The sequence below is a fragment of the Myodes glareolus genome, chromosome 17, assembly GCF_982192425.1.
Source record: "Myodes glareolus chromosome 17, mMyoGla1.1, whole genome shotgun sequence".
Lineage (NCBI taxonomy): Eukaryota > Metazoa > Chordata > Mammalia > Rodentia > Cricetidae > Myodes > Myodes glareolus.
This window is the reverse complement of record NC_142042.1, coordinates 52,445,810-52,467,797: the sequence shown is the minus strand read 5'-3', so window position 1 is coordinate 52,467,797 and position 21,988 is coordinate 52,445,810. Positions and strand designations below refer to the sequence as shown.

At 44.4% G+C, this 21,988-nt stretch overlaps 1 protein-coding gene across 6 annotated transcripts in view; it reads right to left on the bottom strand.

The window, feature by feature from the left end:
* Cttnbp2nl (CTTNBP2 N-terminal like) overlaps positions 1–21,988 on the bottom strand; it is a 50,839-nt gene that overhangs the window by 10,285 nt on the left and 18,566 nt on the right. For all 6 annotated transcript variants that reach the window (XM_085677872.2, XM_048442309.3, XM_085677871.2 and 3 more), the window contains one exon: positions 18,369–18,476. In XM_085677872.2, the coding sequence (XP_085533998.1) occupies positions 18,369–18,467 (99 nt within the window). In that variant the 5' untranslated portion in view covers positions 18,468–18,476. The remainder of the gene's footprint in view (positions 1–18,368; positions 18,477–21,988) is intronic.

Below are 21,988 nucleotides of genomic sequence, written 5' to 3'. Positions count from 1 at the left end.
AATGGGATGGGAGAAGCTGCAGCTTCTCCTCTGGCCACAGAACAGCTGGTGACCTTGACATCAGTTCTGCTGAGAAGCTGTCTGTCAGGTGAGTATATAGTTAACTAATCCTAAAAACATGACTTCAAAAACCCACTCAGTGATTATCCTGTATAATTAATAAGCACCAGAGTCCCAAGTAATGGGAGCTTCTCCGGTGAGCCTCGGCCTGAGAACAGCTGTTCGGCTGACTGCTTTCTCTCAGAGTACTCCAGAGCAATTCCAGTCACCTGCGCGGTAATTACAATCCACACAGACGGCTTCACCTGTCAGTGAAAAGGAGCTGTGGACAGACTTCTGAAAGGCTCCAGTCACACAGCAATTCTACCAAACACAGAAAAGGTCAACTTGAAGGCTGTATTTATGATACCAAACACCTAGAAATACAGTTTTCAACCAATTTATGGGCTACAAGTTTAACTGTAAATACAGTGAGAAGCAAAACCAAATGCTAAAACTTAAATAGTGAAAGTAACTTTTATAGGGGTACGTGCTCGTTATCTGTTGCTGCATAACAAAGAGCCCCAAAAATCAGCAACTTAGGCAATACTCGTTTTATCTCACATGGCATCTGATGGTTAGGATTCTAGAGTGAGGGATCAACTGGGTGGTTCTAGATCAGGATCTGAAGCGGCTTGAGTCACCTAAAGTCATGGCTTAAGTTCCAGCTTCCCACAGTGCACAGCATACAGATGATCTAGACCAACGTCTCAGGAGTGCAGCACACCCTGGGACATCCCCGATGGGCGCACACGGACGAGCAGCAGGAGGCTGTGCTTACTCCCCAGGGAGCAGGGACTCCCCAGAGGCTGGTCACAGACAGGGGACGAGATGTGTGCCGCTAACACTACAGTTCAACCCCCACGCTGAGCTTTAGTGTTTTAATGACATTTCAGCTATTAAGAAATATATTTATAAGGTCCTCATATACACGAGGGGCTGGGTATAATCTTGGGCTTGAGCTATGGAGAAATTTAGTAATAAAGCAAGAATCAGTCAATTTCCTGTTTCATCATTTTTGCTTTGCTTTAAGTGGCAATATAAACTTTAGGTGAACAGAAATTCCTACATTTTCAGAAATCACACTGGCCTTTAATTTCAGAGAAAAGGAAAATAATTGACTTGCTAGACAGACTCGGCGACAGGGGTGTTATCAACAGACAGAACACACTGGCCATCTTCAGCGACAGGGGTGTTATCAACAGACAGAACACACTGGCCACCTTCGGCGACAGGGGTGTTATCAACAGACAGAACACACTGACCATCTATTACTCACTTATTTTCACTTCACAGACTGGAGGAAATACATTACAAGAGAATGCTTAAAATAACATCACAGAACAGCCCTGGAGCCTGCTGTACTTAGTCTCCGAAGTCCCAGCTGTGTTATCACTGACTTCAAAGAGAAAGCCAGGCACTGAGACCAAAGCAGGAGAACTGAGAGTTTCAAGCCAGCCTGAGCCACAAAGAAAGATTTTGTTTCAAGCATCCCCGGACCCCAAGAATAAAAGTAGTTTCCTCTTCTACTTTCCAAGTATAATGTGTGGAAGACACAGGAGTACACACAGTCCAGCCTGCCTTCCTATAGTATAATGTGTGGAAGACACAGGAGTATGAATAGTCCAGTCTCAGGCAGGAAATCAGTTCCTATATTCTTTGGACAAGAAACGGTTCCAAATCTAATGGTAAAGAATTAGCCTGGGAGAGCTTGGTTGGCAGGGTGCTCGCCTAGCAGGCATGAAGCCCCAGGTTCCATCCCCAGCACAGCATGAAAGTGCGTACACATCTGAAGTCCCAGTTCTTAGGAAGTGAAGGTGGTGGATCAGAAATTCAAGGTCATTTCCAGCTAAATATCAAGTTTGGGGCCAGCCTGGGCTACGTGAGGTCCTGCCTCAAAATAAAGCAGAACAGACTAACAACTTAGCAGGTAAATGGCTTAGCTGGTAAAGGCACTTGCTGCCATGCTTATGACCTCAATTTGATCCTTAGGGCCTCTTAGAGCCAACTCCTGTAAGTCATCCGGCCTCTACGAGAGTGTTGTGGCATGTGTGTCTCCCCCCCCAATAAAAAAGTGTTATCAGTGGCCTTTGAAGTAGGATGGACTTCAAACACCCCTCAAAGCAATCTTCAGGCACAGATGTTTATGAAAGCAATTATTTACATAAGGACAGACTATTTATTATTATTTGACTAAAGTCTTCTAAATTCTATTCAGGACTGAGAGTGGATTTAATGTAAGTAGCTGTAAGTGTGGCTGCAAGGAGCAGTGTCAACACCCAAATTCCAAAGTCTGTGAAAAGTTTTGATGAAACCAAAGGAAACGTGGACTACGTCCGTCCTGCTGTCGGATCCCTCCCCTCCAGGAATGAGGCTGACGTGAGGGGTATGGACTTTCTGGCCCTGAGCCATATGCTCACCTTTTTGATGTGGGGAAGAAAATGTGTATGGGAATTCATCAGAAAAGAAAGAACCGATAAGGGGCAAATACTCCCAAACATAAATCAAGGATTTTAACATACATTCAAAAAAACCTACTTTATGACAAAGAAGCAAAAAATATCAAATGGAAAAAAGAAAGCATATTTAACAAGTGGTGCTGGTATAACTGGATATCAACATGTAGACCCATATCTATCACCATGCACAAAACTCAAGTCTAAATGAATCAAAGACCTCAACATAAAAGCAGCCACACTGAACATTATAGAAGAGAAAGTGGGAAGTACACTTGAACGCATTGGCACAGGGAACCACTTTCTAAATATAACCCCAGCAGCACAGACACTGAGAGAAACAATTAATAAATGGGACCTCCTGAAACTGAAAAGCTTCTGTAAAGCAAAGGAAATGGTCAACAGAATGAGACAGTCTACAGAATGGGAAAAGATCTTCACTAATTCCACATCAGGCAGAGATCTGATCTCCAAAATATACAAATAACTCAAGAAATTGGACACCAAAAGAACACATAATCCAATAAAAAAAAATGGAGTACAGACCTAAACAGAGAACTCTCAACGGAGGAATCTAAAGTGGCTGAAAGACACTTAAGGAAATGTTCAACATTCTTACTCATCAGAGAAATGCAAATCAGAGTTGTTTAACTCTGAGATTCCATTTTACACCTGTAAGAATGGCCAAGATCAAAAACACTGATGACAACTTATGCTGGAGAGGTTGTGGGGAAAAGGAAACACTTCTGAATTGCTGGTGGGAATGCAAGCTGGTACAACCCCTTTGGATGTCAGTGTGGCAATTTCTCAGATTATTAGGAAACAACCTTTCTCAAGACCTAGCAATACCACTTTTGGGTATATACCCAAAGGATGCTCAATTGTACTACAAGGACATGTGCTCAACTATGTTTGTAGCAGCATTGTTTGTCATAGCCAGATCCTGGAAACAACCTAAATGTCCCTCAACTGAAGAATGGATAAGGAAAATGGAGTACTACACAGCAGAAAAAAATAACAACAGCTTGAATTTTGCAGGAAAATGGATGGAGCTAGAAGACATCATTTTGAGTGAGGTAACCCAGACACAGAAAGATAATTATCACATGTACTCACTCATAGGTGATTTTTAAACACAAAGCAAAGGGAGCCAGCCTACAAACCACAGTCCCAGAGAACTTAGACAACAATGAGGACACTAAGAGAGACATACATAGATTTAATCTACATGGGAAGTAGAAAGTAGAAAAAGACAAGATCTTCTGAGTAAATTGGGAGCATGGGGACCTTGGGGGAAGGTTGAAGGAGAGGGGAGAGGTAGGGAGGGGAGCAGAGAAAAATGTAGAGCTCAATAAACATCAATAAAAAAAAAAACCCAAAAAACTAGTTTACCTTTCCCATAAGTTTTGTGTTCAAGTTAGAGATTTCCCATTTATTCTCGCTGGCACACGCTCAGAGCCTCTCCCCTGACCACCAGCTCTCTTTAGAACTGGACACATGGCCCCAGGACGTCCTAGGCAACCGGCTGGGCTACAACTCCAGTCCATCTTTCTGCCAGGTGATCACACATCCCTTAACACAACAAAAGTCAATGGCTGCTTAAAATCACACATGGAAACCGCACTGGCCATGGGCAGAAATGGGAAATCCTGCAGGTGCTAGGGCTCAGTGCAGAGCTGGAGAGAAGGCTCAGGGGATGGTAGGGCTCCCTGTGCAAGCCACGCATGAAGACCTGGGAGTGGCCTCAATGGCCCTGTAATCCCTGGCACCGGGGTGCGAGTGGGTGGAGACAGGGGTCTCTGAAGCTTGCTGACTGTCAGCTAACCCTAGGGAGAGATCCTGTCCCGGGGAATGAGGTGGAGTGTGCCAGGCAAGACACCTGGCACACCCACTCCCCCGTCGTTACAGGTGCAGACGCCACAGAAACGTACACATCCTGTTACCCACGTCCCTGTTTAATCACAGACTGTTCTTCATCTCAACAGAAAGTTATTTCGTGCCCCTTCCAGCCAGACGTCTCCCTCCTCCCAGGGACAACCCGTTGGGGCCACCACTTTTTAGTTTCGTCACATCCACAGCGCCATCTAAACAGCGGCACACGGTACATTCCTTCGTACCGTATCTGGCCTTTTCTGTTCTCACTATAATGAAGTTCACGCTTCTCAGTGCAAGTCGGTAATTTGTCCTTTTCAATCATGTGCTGTGTAAGTATATTGCATTTATTTATTCTCTTGATTGACATCTGATTCTACCAAGTTGGGTTCTTCTACGAATAAAGCTGCAATGGACGGTGGAGTAAGAGCTGTTAGTAGATGAATGCTTTGTTTCTCTTGTAGTTAGAGCTAGTTACTTGCCAAGTCTTTGACAACTTCCAATCAACTTCCAGCGTGGGTTCACCACATTATCTCCTCATCAGCACCATGGACACACTCAGGTCTCACCGTCCCAGCACCTGCTGTGGTCAGGCCATGTTTCAGCACCATCTACAGTAGGATCTCACTGTTCTGACTGGTATCTACCGAATTTAGCACCCTGGTCCCTGTGTTATATGTTTATGAGGAAGCACACACGCATGCACAAACGTGAGTGCTCATTCATGTGCCACACAGAGCTTGTCAGAGGACAACCCGCAGCAGTCAGTTTTCTCTTATCTTCCTACCATGTGGGTCCCAAGGATTGAACTGAGGTTACCAGGATTGACGACCTTATTCTCTGAGCCATTTTGCTGGACCCCCAAAGTAATCTTAACAGTGGCAGCGCAGCAGAAACAACAGGGATGCCAACATCTAAATGCTTATTCCCTGAGAGCAGAGTGCTGAGCTTTCATATCTCCAACTTAATCCTAACAATATTTCTCTTTTCTCTTTGCTTGAATCAGATCTAGCAATGTGGCTCAGGCTGGTCTAGAACGTGAGAGCCTCCTGCCTTGGCCTCCCGAGTGCTGGGACTATAGATGTGCGCCACCATGTCCAGCATAACAGTCCTCTTAGATGTCACTATTGTTTCCTTTCTTCTTAGGAGAAGCTAAGTAGCAGCATACAGCTTTCTCAGAGCCACGAAGCTAACTCGTATTAAGAAGAGGAAGCGGCACTGACCATGCTGGCTGGTAAGCTGATGTTCCCCAGAACCTACAGGAATGGGTTTCAGCTGATTAGGCCCTAACTGGTGAAATAAGGGGAGCTGAAAGTCTGCAGAGTACAGAGTTCATCTCCGCCCCTCCTCCCTGTCTAAAAAACCAGAAGAGAAACCACTGTGGAGCACTGAGAGTAAGCAGTGAGAGTTATTTCAAGGACCCCCCTCCGCCGTGTGTGACCCCAGTCACAATACAGAATCTTCTTTGTAGTATGTCTCTATCGTAAATGACACTGGAAGAGAATGAAGACTCTTAGAAGGCTGACTCCAGATTCTGCTTTTCAACAATGTAAGGTAAAAGAAATATACAAATTCTATTACAGAAAGTGATTAACATTACTCATTTACTTTAAACTAACAAATGCAACAAAAGTCTACAAACTAAAAGGCTTGGTTGTAGATCAAATATATAATATACAAAAGAAAGAAACGAAAACCAGATAACCCAAACATTCTGGAGACTGGGGACAGTTCCCAGTACACGTGCATTTAGTGAGCACTACATGTTTGCAGGGTATTGCATGTGCTGTGATGTGGGAAGACAGATATGACCACGTGAGGCACAGTCCTCGGTCTTCAAGGCGATGAGAATCTGCTGGATTTTTAAGGACAGACTCAACATCCGCAAGGGACAGCAGTTTTCTAAAGAACATCACTCATGTTTAGAGGAACACCAACTACAGTTTATTTGATAAGAATTTTCTAAGACACAGACTTTAAACTCACAAGGAATAGGAAGGAAAAGGCCGACCCTGGAAGTGGGTGGGTTCTGGCAGATAAACGGGACAATCAGTGACTTACTGAATTACAGGAAATATGGTAAGGTGGTGGTGATGGCGGGAGGTACATGACCCCAAACTCCTCGTGGAGTGCTACACAGTGGGACTAACCCACAGACTTCGTGTGACACCTTAATCGCATAAACTTGCACATCGTTCTACTAGCAATGTACACAGGCTCTTCTCCTCACTGTGTATCAAAAGCTACAGGGCTCAGTAAGTGCAGGTTCTTACAGCCAAGACCAACACTGACAGCCTGAGTGTGGTCCTTGGGACCTACAGAGTGGAAGAAAAGAACCAACTCCCAGAGGCTGTCCTCTCCTCTGACCTCCTCACACCGTGCTGGCCAGGCTGCACGACTGTATGTGATTTGATTCAGGAGTATTAGTACATAAAAGCCAGGTGTGGTGGCACACACTGTTAATCCCAGGACTCAGGAGCCGATGGTTTTCTATGAGTTCTAGACCAGCCAATGCTACACAGTGAGATTCTGCTTCAAAATAAAGAAATAAAAATCACATCCCACTCAGAGCTCCAGTCCTCCCTTCCAGAGTCACCCAGCTAGAACAGGGTTCCTCCTCGGTCACACAGTGCTCCTCTTTCAGTACTGGTGACCAAGTGCACCAAGCTTACACCACCAAGGAGCTACCGCCACACGTGAACTCCTTTTAAATACTAAGTCTGAAGCTAAGCTTTAAAAAAACGATTTATTTCTGATTATGTGTCTGTGTCTTTGCATGTGCACATGAGTGTGTGTCCCAGGAGGCATATGATCCTTTGGGGCTGGAGTTACAGGCAGCTATGAGCTGCCTGCTGAGGGTGTTGGGAATTGAACTTGAGTCCTCTGGAAGAGCAATATGTATGCACCCTTAACTGCTGGGCTATTGCTCCAGCCTGAAATTAGTTTGCACTAACTTTTTGTTTTAGATTTGTGCGTATATATACATAAATTAAAAGTAAGTTTAATAAAAAATTTAAAGGAGGGTTAATTTCAAAAACAGAGAAAAGAAAGATGATGAACATTTTTGTAAAAGCCATAAAAACAAAACAAAAAAAAAAACTAAAACCAAAAACCTTGAAAAACCAATTCCCAGTTGGGCACTGGGGGCACAGGCAGGGCTCTGTGAGTCTGAGGCTAGCCCGGTCTACAAAGTGAGTTCCAGGACATCCAGAGCTACAAAGTGAGACCCTCTCTCAAACAGCCCTCCTGCCCCACCACACACCGAACAAAGTAAAACAAATCCCCAATAAAATGAGTCCACAGGAGAAATGGGAAAGAAATGCACTCAGAAAGAGGGCACCTGTAATTCAGACAGATGTTCATCAAAGCCCTCGGTGTGACAGTCCGGGAAAGAGACTTTCTATTGAGTATCTAGAAAGCATCGACCAGCAACACCACACTGCTTAATACTTAGGGCTCGAGTAATCTCAGTGGGAGGGTGGGCCTGCCCAGCATTTGTGAGGCTGGGGTTCGATTTCACAGTGGGGTGAGGGTGAAGGGAAAGGACCTGCAGGCCTTCGATTTTCTTCTGACACAAACCTCTCACTATTATCCAGCTGGGGAAGCAGACGACTACACCTGACCTTGACTAGAAAGGATACCAAGACAAAACTTTTACTGAAAATCAAAATGGTGGGGGCTGGAGAGAAGGCTCAGCCATGAGGTCACTGGCTGCTCTCCAGGAGTACCTGAGTTCTACTGCTAGCCCCCAAATGGCAGCTGCTTCTAACTCAAGCTCTGCGGAGTTACTACACCTTCTTCCGGCTTCCCTGGCATTACATGCATGTGGTGTACAGACATATATGTAGGCAAAACACCCATATACATAAAAGTTTTTTTATTTTAAAAATTTAATAAGGAAAATTTGTTTCATTACATGAATACAACAGTGTCACTTGGTATCCTTTATACAAATATGAAAGCAAACACAAAGCCATGACTTCCTGTCTGAAGAACAGGCTGTTCCCAAAGATGTAAATAACATGACTGGATGGGAATTCTATCAGCGAGAATTATGAAATTACTTTATTAAAGCTAGGCCTCTCTTAAAAAAACATTAATAAACGGCACCTATTCCCGCGAACTGGCAATGCTGAAGCGAGACTTCACGGGTCTGAACTCCATGAGACGAGCACCCGTGAGGGCTGCACAGCTGGACAAGGACTGTGGATTCCGGGCTGCACAGCTGGAAGAGGTGAAAGGCCAGCTCTCTCTCTCTCCACGGAAGGGGGAGATTCACACACAAAATACAAAGATCCCTGTGATGTGCAATGCTTATCAAAATTAACACATCTTCACATTGCTCTAATACCCAGTGAGGACAGAAAAGAGAAATCACATTAAATGTATTCAGCTTTTTAAAATGTACTGGCGTGCCTGGTGGTTAGGAGTGCTTGCTGTGGGTTCCTAGCACACACACCAGGCAACTCACTTGTAACTCCAGTTCCAAGACAAACACCGAAATAGACGTAATTAAATAAATGTAATTTTATAAAATAAACAAACAACCCCCCCCAAACACGACCAACCAACAAAACGAAACCACCCCAGAAATTCTAAAGAACCAAACACAACACTATTATGATATAGTGCTGAAATGCACTAGAACAGATTCTGAATATACACCATGATCACAGAAAATCGTATTTTAAACAGCCATGGAGGGCATTTCATTTAAGAGGCACGTGGAAGAAAAAGAAACGACGTGGGGCTGAGCGGGATTAAGACAAGAGTGCCAGTGGAACCAAGGAAATGAGTTTAAAAAGGAAGACGAGGGGCTGGAGAGATGGCTCAGGGGTTGAGAGCACTGGCTGCTCTTCCCAGCACCTACACGGTGGTTCACAATGTCAATGTCTGTGGCTTCAGTCCCAGGGGAATCCAGTGCTCTCTTCTGGCCTACACTGGCACTAGGAATGCACACGTGACATATATTTAGGCAAAACACCCATACATATTTTTTAAAAATGGCCTATAGTCCTAGGAATTGGGAAGCTGGTGGGGGAGAGGTCTGCTGTGTCTGGTACCTGTCAGTTACACATCGCAACACCCTATCTCAAGAAACCAACACCTGCCGCCACAACCAAAAGTAAGGCACTCAGTCATCTAATTAGAAGGAGTTATTAGGGGCTGGAGTTTAGAGGTAGAGTGTGTATTAGCTAGGTCCAATCCCCAGCACAGAGAGGGCAGGGAATTAGAAGTCACGTGTACTTTCAGCAGGTGAAACTTAAGTCGAGCAAGAGAGGTAAATAGTAAACAAGAGATGCAAGAAGCAGGAGGCGGAATACAAATGGCACTGAAACACCTGAGTCACCAGGAGACGGGGAGGCTCAGGATGAAGACAGCCGCAAAGAGCTTTGTCTCGGAAAAGAATGGAAGGCAGAAATTGGTTCAAATGAGCCTTGAGCCTGGGACAAGAAGTAATGTAAGTGGAGGAATTGGAGCAGCAAGAGAAGGGAGGAAGTAAGGGACGAGCAAGCCATGAAGACAGGGAAGAGGAGGGCTGGGAAAGATGTCCAGCTGGTAGAGTGCGTGTCCAGCGTGCACGCAGCCGAGCTCAAGCCCAGCACTATGTACGTGCATATGGGGTACCTATACATCCCAGCACTCAGAAAAGTTTAACTGTATAGGGAAACTGAAGGCCTTGACTGCAACCCAAGCTACTGCTCTCCAAGTCTGTGAGTTCTCCTCCTGGGCCACTTCTGAGCATCTCAATGATTAGGTGTGGATGTCCAAAACCTAATAACATAACTAAACAGAAAACTAAGAATAACCAATAAAAAACTATATAAACTAATATTAACTAATCTGCAGTGCCCTGCTGTGTCTTTCCAATCACTGTCTTAAGAGATCTAAGTTGGTGCACAGTAGTTCTTCCTTTCTTACAAACATTACAGGTTAGGCATGTGGGCACAGGTCTAAAACACCAGCACTGGAGAGGAGAGGCAGGGAGACTGCTCCAAGTTGAGGCCAGCAGTGCAGTGCAAACCCTCCACCTAGGAATAAGCCATAGGAGGTGCATCAGGTTCTGCGGCCTTACTTTACTGCTTTACAGGTTCATGGTGCTGTGTTAGACAGTGGCATACGGAACATCCTTGGGTGTTTACGGAAGAATGCCCCCACCTCCCTGCCCCAGACAGAGTTTCTCTATGTAACGCTGGCTGTCCTGGAACTCAGAGATCTGCCTGCCTCAACCTCCTGAGTGCTGGTGGGATTAAAGGTGTGGGCACCACCCAGTGAAAGGACAGTGTTGTACAAGAGATATTTCTTTTCTTCCTTCCTTTCTTAAAAAAAGACTTCAATGTTTCCATTATGTGTACCCGTGTGCTTCTGCATGAATATATGCCACTCCTGTATGGGTGCCTGAGATGTCCAGAAGAGGGTGCTGAGTCTCTGGTGCTGGAGTTACAAGTGGTTGGGAGCTGTTTATTGTGGGTGCTGAGCACCTAACTCAGGTTCTCTGGAAGAACAGCATAGACTCTTTTTTTTTTTTAAAAAAAAATATTTATTTATTATGTATACAAAATTCTGTCTGTGTGTATGCCTGCAGGCCAGAAGAGGGCACCAGACCTCATTACAGATGGTTGTGAGCCACCATGTGGTTGCTGGGAATTGAACTCAGGACCTTTGGAAGAGCAGGCAATGGTCTTAACCTCTGAGCCATCTCTCCAGCCCCAGCATAGACTCTTAACCACCCAACCATCTCTTTAGTCCCCTATGATAAAGGTTCCTAGCTTTTCTTTTTAAGACTACTTCTTTATTTATTACCGTGTACATGTGAGTGTGGAGTTGGTTTATTCCTTCTACCTTCACACGGTTCTGAGACTTAAAAACTCAGGTCAGCAGGCTGTGTTGTTGGGCAGCGAGCCCCTTTACCTGCTGAGAGCCATCTCAGTTGCCCCGGTTTTCCCAGTGCATTCTGTAAAGAGTCTCTTTTCCACACAGACTGTCAGCAGGCAGACTGGATGGCTCTCTCCTCTCCTAGTTATTTCTACAACTGGCTGAATCCACACACTACATGACCCAGCACCACTTTTATTTGAAACTAAAAACTTTTGTACTTTTCCTTGCTTTTCTCTATAGGGGCAGCTAGAAATAGCCTGATTAAACCTGAATCATGAGGTCAGCACATGCCAGGAGACACAATGACAGGAAGTCAAAATAACAGGAATAAGCCACTTCCTTTTTTATCTGTGTCTCAGTTTCAGGCTGAGGGACTGCAATAGAGCTTGTCCCCAGCTGCCCAAGAGGAGACCCGTTCTGGAAGGAAGTGACACTGCACAGCAGAATCCCCTTCCCTACCCCATACCCAGACCCCAGAGTCCACAGGGAGGTGTGAGCTGGATGACAGCAGTGGCGCCTGTAATTACTGCTCACACATTCACAGCATGAACGGCGCTCACTGAAAGCCGGCTAGCCAACAGCTGACACCACACAATCACTTTTAAGAGCTAGCTGTTATGGATGAGGGTCAATGTTTTCATGAATAAAATTCAGATGTTTTATCACTTAAGAACACAAGCTTCTTGTTATAAACAGTTTATGAACTGTTATGCAGTTTATGAACACTCTTCGATAGGAACGGCCTTTCCCGTTCTTTTGGCTCTTTCTGCCAGGACAGGTCATCAGTACTTCCCTCTCACTGACTCACCCTGCCCGGGTGGTATAGGACTCCTACCGCCTTCAGGGAAGCAAGCCACGGAGAATGGAGAGGCCTGGTTGGGAGTTTCCACCAGTTACAACCCGGTACTCTTCTATGTTCACGGTTCTGTTTTCACACACGAAGACCATTTTCCTTATTAGTCTGAAGGTCCACTCTGATCGCGCTGTACTGTTCTGCCCAGACCCCGCTATGAGATGCTAGGCTGTTTCTAGCATTTTCACTGCACTGAAACTGCTCCACGAACAGCCGGACTTGCGACTGTGCTCAGGAGGCTGAGGCGGGAGGAGGGCAAACTGCAGACAAACCTGGGCTGGTAGTGTCTCAAAACACTGAGGAAGAAAACTCTGATGACTTCTAAATATTCACTGTCACTAGTCAATAAGAAATGAAAATTAGAACTGAAACGAGAGCTTGGTGTGGGTGCAGGAGCATGCAGCCGAGGCAGGACTTCTCTGAGTTCCAAGTCAACCTGAGCTACATAGTGTGTTCCAAGCCGGCCTGGGTTACACAATCTCATACAACCACAATAACAATGAAATGGAAGTGACTTATGACACACCTGTTAGAACGGCTAAAATAAAAAAGGGGGCTGTACTAAATGCTGGTGAAGCTGTGGCATCACTAGAACTCTTGATGGGGAATGTTTATCACATCAGAAAACTACCTGGATAGTTCTTATAAATTAAACAAGATACTTGGCATGGTGGCTAATGAAATCCCAGCACTTAAAATGTTCTCTCTCTCTCTCAAAAGTAAATATACACCTATTATTTAATACAGTCATTCCATTCCTTTGTGTCCACACAAAGCCTTTTACCTGTAAAGGTTCATGGTGACTTTATTTATAGTAATAACAGAGTTTGAAATAATGCAGATACTAAGATGAATGTATAAAACAAAACTATGATGTATGTAAAGAGATAGTGGAACACCATTCAGTCATAAGAGAAATCAACTATCAATACATAAGACAGCATAGATAATAAACAATCATATGTATAGTAACAGGCTGCCCCTAACTTATCTTTGTACCTATAGGTTAGGGCATCTCCCAACTATCGTCACAAAAGCTGCATTTTGCAGTAGGTGGCAGTTAATACAGAGACCTGCTCCAGCCAACACGCAGAGACTAAGAGTGTGAAATGCTCAGACAAACGGGACATCTGGAGCACACTCCCTTCCCTCCAGGCTCAGACAGCACTGGGGCTGGACAGTCTATGAGAGCCAGAAAGAGGAGATGTGTGCAGAGAAAACGTAGTTGCTGGACATGACAGGGTACCCGATACATGCATGAACTCACAGTGGCAGAGGCTGTGTGCTTAAGACCCACACAAGAGTAAGCCAGCTAAAACCCGAGTGTGGATGGGTGCGAGGCTCCTGAAGTCCCACCTCTAGCTGAGAAGCTGCTGGCAACTGATGGCTGTTACGGGATAGTGGGGAAGTCTGCTGTTTCCAGGGATGTGGCCTAGGCTCCGTAGATGGTCCTGTGCCCATGCATGCACAGGCAGCGATGTGGGCTCAGTGAGTTTAAAAACAAAGCTCAGAGTTGAGAGGAAAAAGTGGGAGGGGGCAGACAAGGGGGGAACTGGACAGAAGGGAATCAGGCAGATTTGATCAAACACACCATTTGCAGATATAAAACTCTCAAACAATAAAAAAAAAATCACAGAGTTGAAGAAGTCCACTCTTCTACAACTAAGAAAGTACCTTCTGTATGATTCCATAAAGCCAGGTAACTGATGCCTGGGGACAGAAAGCAGGGCAGAGATTCAGGAGAAGGGGTGGTGAGGTTAGGCAGGGTGAATTAAAAAGGGCACAAAGACGACCTTGGGGGTGGTGGACACATCTCCTGGGACCGTGGAAATGGTCTGTAGTGCATACCCATGACAGCAGCACTCTGGCAGAGACGGATGGACAGATGGACGCGTCTTGAGCTCAAGGTCAGCTTGGGCTGAATTGCAAGACTATGCCCAAACACAAAACTATGGTGGGGTTTGGGTGGGGGAAGCTATAACATACCATCTGCTTCAAGCCACCAAGTCAACCTTAACCTCTGTCAGCTGTTTCACAAGAGAGACATTTGGTTATCAGGTAGGGATGGAGTAATTCCAAGCAAGCACTACCAGGAACAACAGAAAATGCCACTGACAAATAAAAGCTTGGATCTTCCCCGCAGGACAGCATCCCATCAGCACTGCTGGCTTTATGAACATAGTTCTGCCCTAAACCAATGAACTCTGTAGCTTGGATCGTAATGATAATAACTATCGGTAAAGTAGTACATACCCTGTCTAGCTGGTCTGTCTGTCTGTCTCTTATCAGATGAGAGCCTAACCTGTGCTTGTGTGCACACATGTGTGCAAAGCCTGACGGAAGATGTTTTTCTTTATTATTTTCCTTTTTTTTCCCAGAGAGATTCTATGTGGATAGAGCTAAGTGTGGCTCTGCATCAGAGGAAGACGTGTGTGGAGTGTGTGCTCTAATCTGATCAATTCTGTTTCCCAGAGTTTTTAAATGGCTACTGATCACAGTCCCCTGTCCTCTGCAGCAGACATTTCCTATTTCTAGATCCGCATGGAACTGGGGCTTTCCTGCTGAATTGTGTAGCTCCACCCCTGGCTTCTAACAAGGTAATTTTCCTTTTACTATTGAAGGGATTTCTGCAGTGTTCTGACTCGGGAAAATAAGAGTTTATGTGACTTTCATGAAGACTGTTTTTCCCTGACACATGCTTCTAAACCGAGAATCGTGCTTACCTAAGGCTCAACTGAGACCAAACACACTAGAGATGGTCTCTTTAACAACTAAAGTTCACATACAGGGAGACTGGTTATTACACCATAGAAACACTGCCTTTCACGGTTTTGTGCAAGCATGCTTTGGCTGCAGCAGAGAACGGCCAGTAGGAGAAGCAGACTACTGGGAGACTGTAGGAACTGCAGTGCAGCCTAGCATGTGGCAACAATTCCAGAGAGTGAGTAACGCTTTACAATCCCAGCTCTAGAGTGGGATTCAATTTTACAAATTGTAGGACATTTCCAATTGTTCCCTAAAGAAACAAAACCTGTGTGACTTGACATTCACTAAGAAGCAACAGGTAGCCATGTGGTTTTGTTCAGAAACAAAAACTTAAAGTAGAAAAAAAAGACTGTCCTTCCCCTTTGAAAGCAAAAGAAAAGACCAAGCAAAGCTGCTTAAGAAAGACCAAGCTGGACATTTCTAGAGCACAACTTTATTCCCAGTACTCGAGAGGCAGAAAGGTCTTTATGAAGCCTGAAGTCTAGGCCAGTCAGGCTACATAATGGGGTTGTGTCAAAAAGTGAGTGAGGGTGGGAGGAAGTGGCCTGACGAGATAAGAGATGGCTCAGTGATTAACTGGGCATACTGTTCTTGCAGGGGGAATAGAGTTTGGTCCCCAGGACTCATTTCAGACAGCTCACGGCAGCCTCTAATTCCAGCTGGAAGGGATCCAGCGCCTCTGGCCTCGCAGAGACCTCCACTTGTTTGTATCTGCTCGTGCGTGTACACGCGTGAGAACACACAGACAGACACACACACAAATAAAACGACACCCCTAAAAAACAACTCCAAAACACACACACACACACACACACACACACACACACACAAAACCCTCAAAAAACAAAGACCAAACCTAAAAAACAAAGACCAAAGCTTTTTAACTCATTGAATATGAATTAGGAACCAGGAATAAAATCATTGTTGGTCCAGAAAGTCTACAGAGTATTTGCTAAGCAAAAGAGCCGTAAGACAACATCTGGCATTGCTACAGAACCCTAACAGACAGACAGACAGACAGACAGAAACTACCCCACAAATTAAATGAGATTTCACTTTAATGTAAAGAATCTGGCATGGGGTCAGAGAAACGGCTAGGTGGTCAAGAGCATGGTGGCTCACAAACGTCTATCACTCATTTCAGGGAATCTGGTTTCCTCCTTTGGCTTCCCAGGTACACACACAGTGCACATACATACATGAAGGTAAAACAGTCCTACACATAAATAAAAATAAATTCGAAAGAGCAACAGCAAAGAATCTTGTTGAGGACTGTACCTCTAACCCAGCTGTGAATAGCTCTGACTCCGGAGATGTTTAAAGACGCCTGTCTTGTGGGAGAGCTACACTGGATGGAGGCTGAGCCCAGTTACATCACCTACAAGCCACACACAGATTGAGTCTAACTCTTGGCCCGACTGCGAATGCCACTGACTGTCAAAACAACTCCCTTACAGAGCTCCTGCTTCTCTGGATCCTTTCAACTTTTCAGACTATTCTTATAGTAAACAGAACTAGACACATGTAGAAAAACCATTAGGGTACATGCGCTGCAAGCAGCCAAGGCACCCTATGTCACAGAACAGAGAACAGTTTCTACTAACTCCACACTTGCCTGGGAGTACTGTGGCAATCACAAGGCAACGCATCACAATGGCAGTCATTTTATTTGTTCAACAAATATTTGATGCTAGGGATGTGGCTTAGTGACTGATCGTGTCCCCGAGTTAAACTTCAACAACAAAAATTACTACGGCAAATATTTACCAAGTATGTACATCAGGCTGTCGAGCTTAGGGGAAACGAACAGCGAGGGGACACATGCAGCAGGTGCCATCCTGCGCCCTCTCAGGCCAGGGAAACTGTCTCTCTCCACTGTGGGCGCCCTCTCCCACCCCATCCAATTCCGAGGGGACGAGGGCAGATGAAGGACACGGAACAACAGGTACTAGCAGGATGAAGAATGGGATCAAACCGTCCTTGGCTCTTTTCCTGTTCTCCTCATTATCAGGCAAGGACAAGGAACGGGAAGGTGTCCTGAGGCCAACCTAACTAGTAGAGTCGGTCTTTTAGAAACTAGCATCAGTCTAAACCTGGCAGTGACAGAAACAATGAGCTGTTCTACTCAATCGCACTTCGTAGGGAGTCCTCTGTCTTCAGCACGCTCAACTTCCGCCTGCTTTGGTCATTGCCCTTTGGCTTAGGGAGTCTCGTCTGCTTAGATTCAACCGATACTTGGAAAAGTCTCTTCTCCTATCTAAGCATGTTAAGACAGAAGGGAAAGATCTCCGTGCAAGTGTAAAAAAGCTCCAAGTTGAAAGAGGGTACATCTGCTTGGAGTTTTTACAGGCTCTGCAGTTTCCATAGATTGTCTATCCTCACTGATACACTTCTCCCAACCTTTGCATTCTAACAGATAACAAATTAAGTAACCAAATAATTTTCTTTTCTTTCTTTCCTTTTTTTATTTAAAAAAAAAAAGTCTTATTTAGTTATTAAGCATACTACAGTGTTCTGGCTGCATGTATGCCTTCAGGCCTGAAGAGGGCACCAGATCTCACTATAGATGGTTATGAGTCACCATGTGGTTGCTGGGAATTGAACTCAGGACCTTTGGAAGAGCAGCCAGTGTTCTAAAGTGCTGAGCCATCTCTCCAGTCCTAATTTTCTTTTAATTTTTGAGACAGGGTTTCTCTGTGTAGCCCTGGCTGTCCTAGAACTCATTCAAGAGATCTAACTGCCTTTGTCTCAGGAGTACTAGAATTAGAGGCATGTGCCACCACGCAACCACATCCTGCCTAGCAATAGCTTCACGGAAACCTTGATGTCCTGGACATTATATCCCGAGCTTCGGCATATGAATGCATATATATTGCTCATGAAATAGATCTCAGCAAGTTCTCAAAGGGCGTCAGCACTTAAAAACAGTCAAAACACACGAGAAGTGCAACGCTCAAGGTTTAGAAACCCAGCATAGACTAAGGGGACTATTTTTGAAAAGAAAATCTTCACCACTTTTCCCTCCCTTGGTTTGTTTCTTTACTTTTTTGTTTGTTTGTTTGTTTTTATTTTGTTTTTTCAAGAAAGGGTTTCTCTGTAGCTTTGGTGCCTGTCCTGGAACTAGCTCTTGTAGACCAGGCTGGCCTCAAACTCACAGAGATCCGTCTGCCTCGGCTTCCTGAGTGCTGGGATTAAAGGTGTGCGCCACCACTGGCAGGTGGTTTGTTTCTTGAGACAGGGTCTATGTAGCCTGAGATGATCTGTAAATTGCTATGTAGACCAGGCTGACCTGAAACTCAGAGAGATGCCCCTGTCTCTGCCTCCCAAGCACTGGAGAGGTATGTGCCACCACCCTTGACTTAAAAATCTCGACACACAGGTGGGTGCCTAAAGCAACCGTCAATCTGTCCCACTGCCACGCCAATAACTATGCCAGTATCCACTTAAATACACTAGAGACACAACCTGCAACACAGGACACCAGGCTCTCTCTCTCCACATACCTTTAAAGCTTCTATGACGAGGTCCCTTGCTTCAAGTTCTCCTTCAAGAATACTGAACAGTGTCAGGAGTTCAGGCTTGCTGAGTTTTTCCAGATTCATCCTGAAAGTCTTAAACAAAGACAACAATCAATCTCCGGAAGAGGAGGGAGCTTGAGAGGAATGAAGGGTAAGAAGGGAAGACAGAATATACCCTTGGGAGCTGCGACCCAAAACAACACCAAGGTTTCTGATGCCAATCATAAACTGAGCAGGAGGAGAAAAATAAAATCCCCTGTGAATTATTGATTCCATCACCAACACCAATTATTCATTACCCTTTCCAGGCTGGTTTGCAATCCAGGTCTCAGAAAGGATCAGGAACTGAGGTAGACTTGGGTTCCACTGGGTACCATTTCACTAAAGAATTACTGGATCCCACAGAGATCCTCACTTTAGGTAACCAAACCTGAAAACTGCACCCAGAACATTCTGGAATCTCCCTTTTGTTTGGCTGAAGTAAAGTTTAAGCAAAGGTAACGCGTGCTACGAGTACAGGAGAAGGATCGCAATGTTTACCCATCCTTCAAAAGAACAGGCCTAACTGTCCCGGAACACGCTCTGTAGACCAAGCTGGCCTTGAATTCACAGATATCCCCCTGTCTCTGCTGGGATTAAAAGCACTCACAGCACCACCCACCACCCGACCTGGCAGTGCTTAGAAATGAGTCCTGGGCCATGCCTTGAGATAATTTTTCTGGAGCACAGATAAAGAGACAGATCCTGTCTCAAAAACAAAAAAAAAAACAAGTTAAAATGTGAAGTAAACCATAAAATGTGAAGTAAAGCAAATAAGTGTTTTTCTCAGAAACTTGAAAATGACTTTACCCACAATTGATAAATTAGGAAAAAATATAAACTAAACACAACTCAGTATAAAGAAATGCCTTTTTGAGAGACCCTGTCCTGTCTCTCAAAAAAACAAAAAAAACCAAAACCAAAAAAAAAAAAAAAACAAACCAAAAAAACAAAACCAACAACAAAAAAGGATAAAATTAAATGAGTAGTTTCCTATTTTAAAAAGATTTTACTTTTCTCTTCAATTGTGTGCCCGTGTGCGAGGACACTGACTCCTCTGGAGCTGGAGGGACAGGAGGCTGGGACCCATCTGATATGGGTGCAAGGGCAGCCAGTGCTCTTAACCAGGGAGCCGTCCTTCATCCTTTAGTGTATTTCTTTTTTAATAACCAGCCTATGTAGTACAGGCTGGCCTAAAACTCACTATGTAGTTCAGGGCTGGCCTTGAAGTCTTAATCCTCAGGCTCCAGGAAAAGGGTGGTGAGTTAGTTTAAATATCTTAATGAGCTAGGCTACAACAAATTTAACTTTTTATGGCCATTATTTTGTTCCTTGAGATATGGTCTCACTATAGAGAGCAGCTTGGCCTAACTTCCCATGTAGATCAGGCTGGTCTTCACTTGTGGCAATCCTTGGCCTTTACTTTCCAAGTGCCAGGATTACAGCCAGTATTCCTTGTTCACAGTGATGGCTTTCACAAAGACATTTTCATTCAACTATCAAAATCCTGATCATATTTGCCTCCTCAAACATTCTCCTTTTTCCCCAGACACACCAGTCCCCCACCCCAGTCTTACTTCTACTTCCATGTTGTATGTGTATGTGTGTGTGTGTCTTAGGTTTGTCTCCTTTCTCCCTGCTGCCCTCTTCCTTGTCTCTACACAGTCATGGCTAGCCTTGAAGTTGCACAATCTTTCTGCTTCTGCTTCCTGGAATTACGTCACACTTGGTCTTATCATCTTGACAGCCGCCCTGATAGGTGAGATGTAATCTCAATGTATTTATTTTCTGTCTGAGAATGTCAAGTATTTTAATTTCCTGGTTTTTTGGCCATCTGCACTTCTTTTGAAAAGTGTTTGCTTCATTAGCCCATTACTGATGAGGTTGGTTTTTTTTTGTTATTTGTATTTATTTTACATGTATTTATTTTTGTATTTCGTGTGCGTGTGTGTGTATGTTATGTGCGAGCATGTACACGACACACATGCCAAAGCACATGTATGGAGACCAGAAAACAACTGGTGGGGGTTGGGCCTCTCATCCCACCATGTGGGCTCCCATGATCCAGCTCACGGTACAAGGCTTAGAAGGAAGTTCTTTTTCACCCACTGAGCTAGCTTGCCAGCCTAAGCTCTTGCAAACATTACTCTTCAGCCTTGTGTAGCTGGTAAAGTTTTCGCCCAACTCTGTAGCTGTCTCTGTCGACAACTTTTCCTTTGCTGTGCAGAAACGTTCTCTCATTCCATCTGTCAGTTCTTGGTTTGATTTCCTGAGCTAATTAGAGTCTTTTTTAGAAATGCCTGTATCTATATCAAATGCATCCCCTAATAGTTTCAGGTCTTATATTGAGGTCTTTGATCCATCACATTTAATTGATTATAGTACAGGAATATCATTTATCCAAGCACATTTGTTGAAGAAGATGTCTTTTCTCTAACGTATGTCTTTGGCATCAAGTGGTCACAACTGTGCAGGTTTATATCCAGGCCCTCTATTCTGTTCCACTGATCCACACATCTGCTTTTTAGTTAGTAGCACACTATTTTTGTTACTAAATTTGAGACCTACGGTAAATATAAGTAGACTATAACTTGAGGTATTGTGATATCTCTGACATCACTCACTCAGAATTGCTTTGGTTGTTCCAGGTCTTTTGTGATTCCAAATTTGCGTTCGGGTGTTGTTTCTATTTATATAGTGAAGAATTACTAGAATTTGGGTGGCAACTGCATTGATTCTGTAGATTGCTTTTGGTAAGAGTCATTCTCATGATATCAGCTCTGCTGACCCATGAACATACAAGATATTTCCATCTTCCAGAGTCTTCTTCAATTATTCTTCAGTGTTCCAACATTTTCCCTGTGGAAACAGTTTACTTCCCGGCTAGGTTTATTCCTAGACATTTTAGTTTTACCCATTTTTTTGAAGCTACTGTGAATAGGACTGGTCTCCTGAGTCCTTTCTCATGGTGTTTGCCACTGGCACATGGGAAAGGTGCTATTTTCTACTGGTTTTGTATTCTACTACTTTGCTGAGTGTTTACCAGTTCTAAAAGGTGTTTTCAGCCAACCTGTTTAACAAGCTCACATTTCTCCAAGGATCTGCTAAATAGCATGGCACCAACTCTAGCTACTGTATTGGAACACACACAGGTAGAAGGCAGTGGTTTCATCAGCTATGAAGGGTCTCCCACTAGGGAACACTGTACACGACTTTGCAGCTTCCAAGGGAGGCCACTCACTACCTTCCTTCCATTTTATACCTCAACTGTAACTGTCACAGCTTTTCTTCAGAGTGACGGCAACACGGTGAGTTCATATACTCTACTCATTCTTCAGTTGAAAGCTCAGGGGCACTCCGAGAAGCCACTGACTCGCCTTCAGGGCTGCTGTGCTCAAGTGAAGAAGAATATGCACAGATGTGTACTTCAGTGTGTCAACAGAGCATGTATTAGCATGTAGTCCTCAATATAACCTCAGCTCTAAATGCTAACTTCTTGTTGGTAGAGTCCAGTGAGTCTCACAGTAACATTAAAGACTATGCACCATAAGTTATTATGGGGGTGG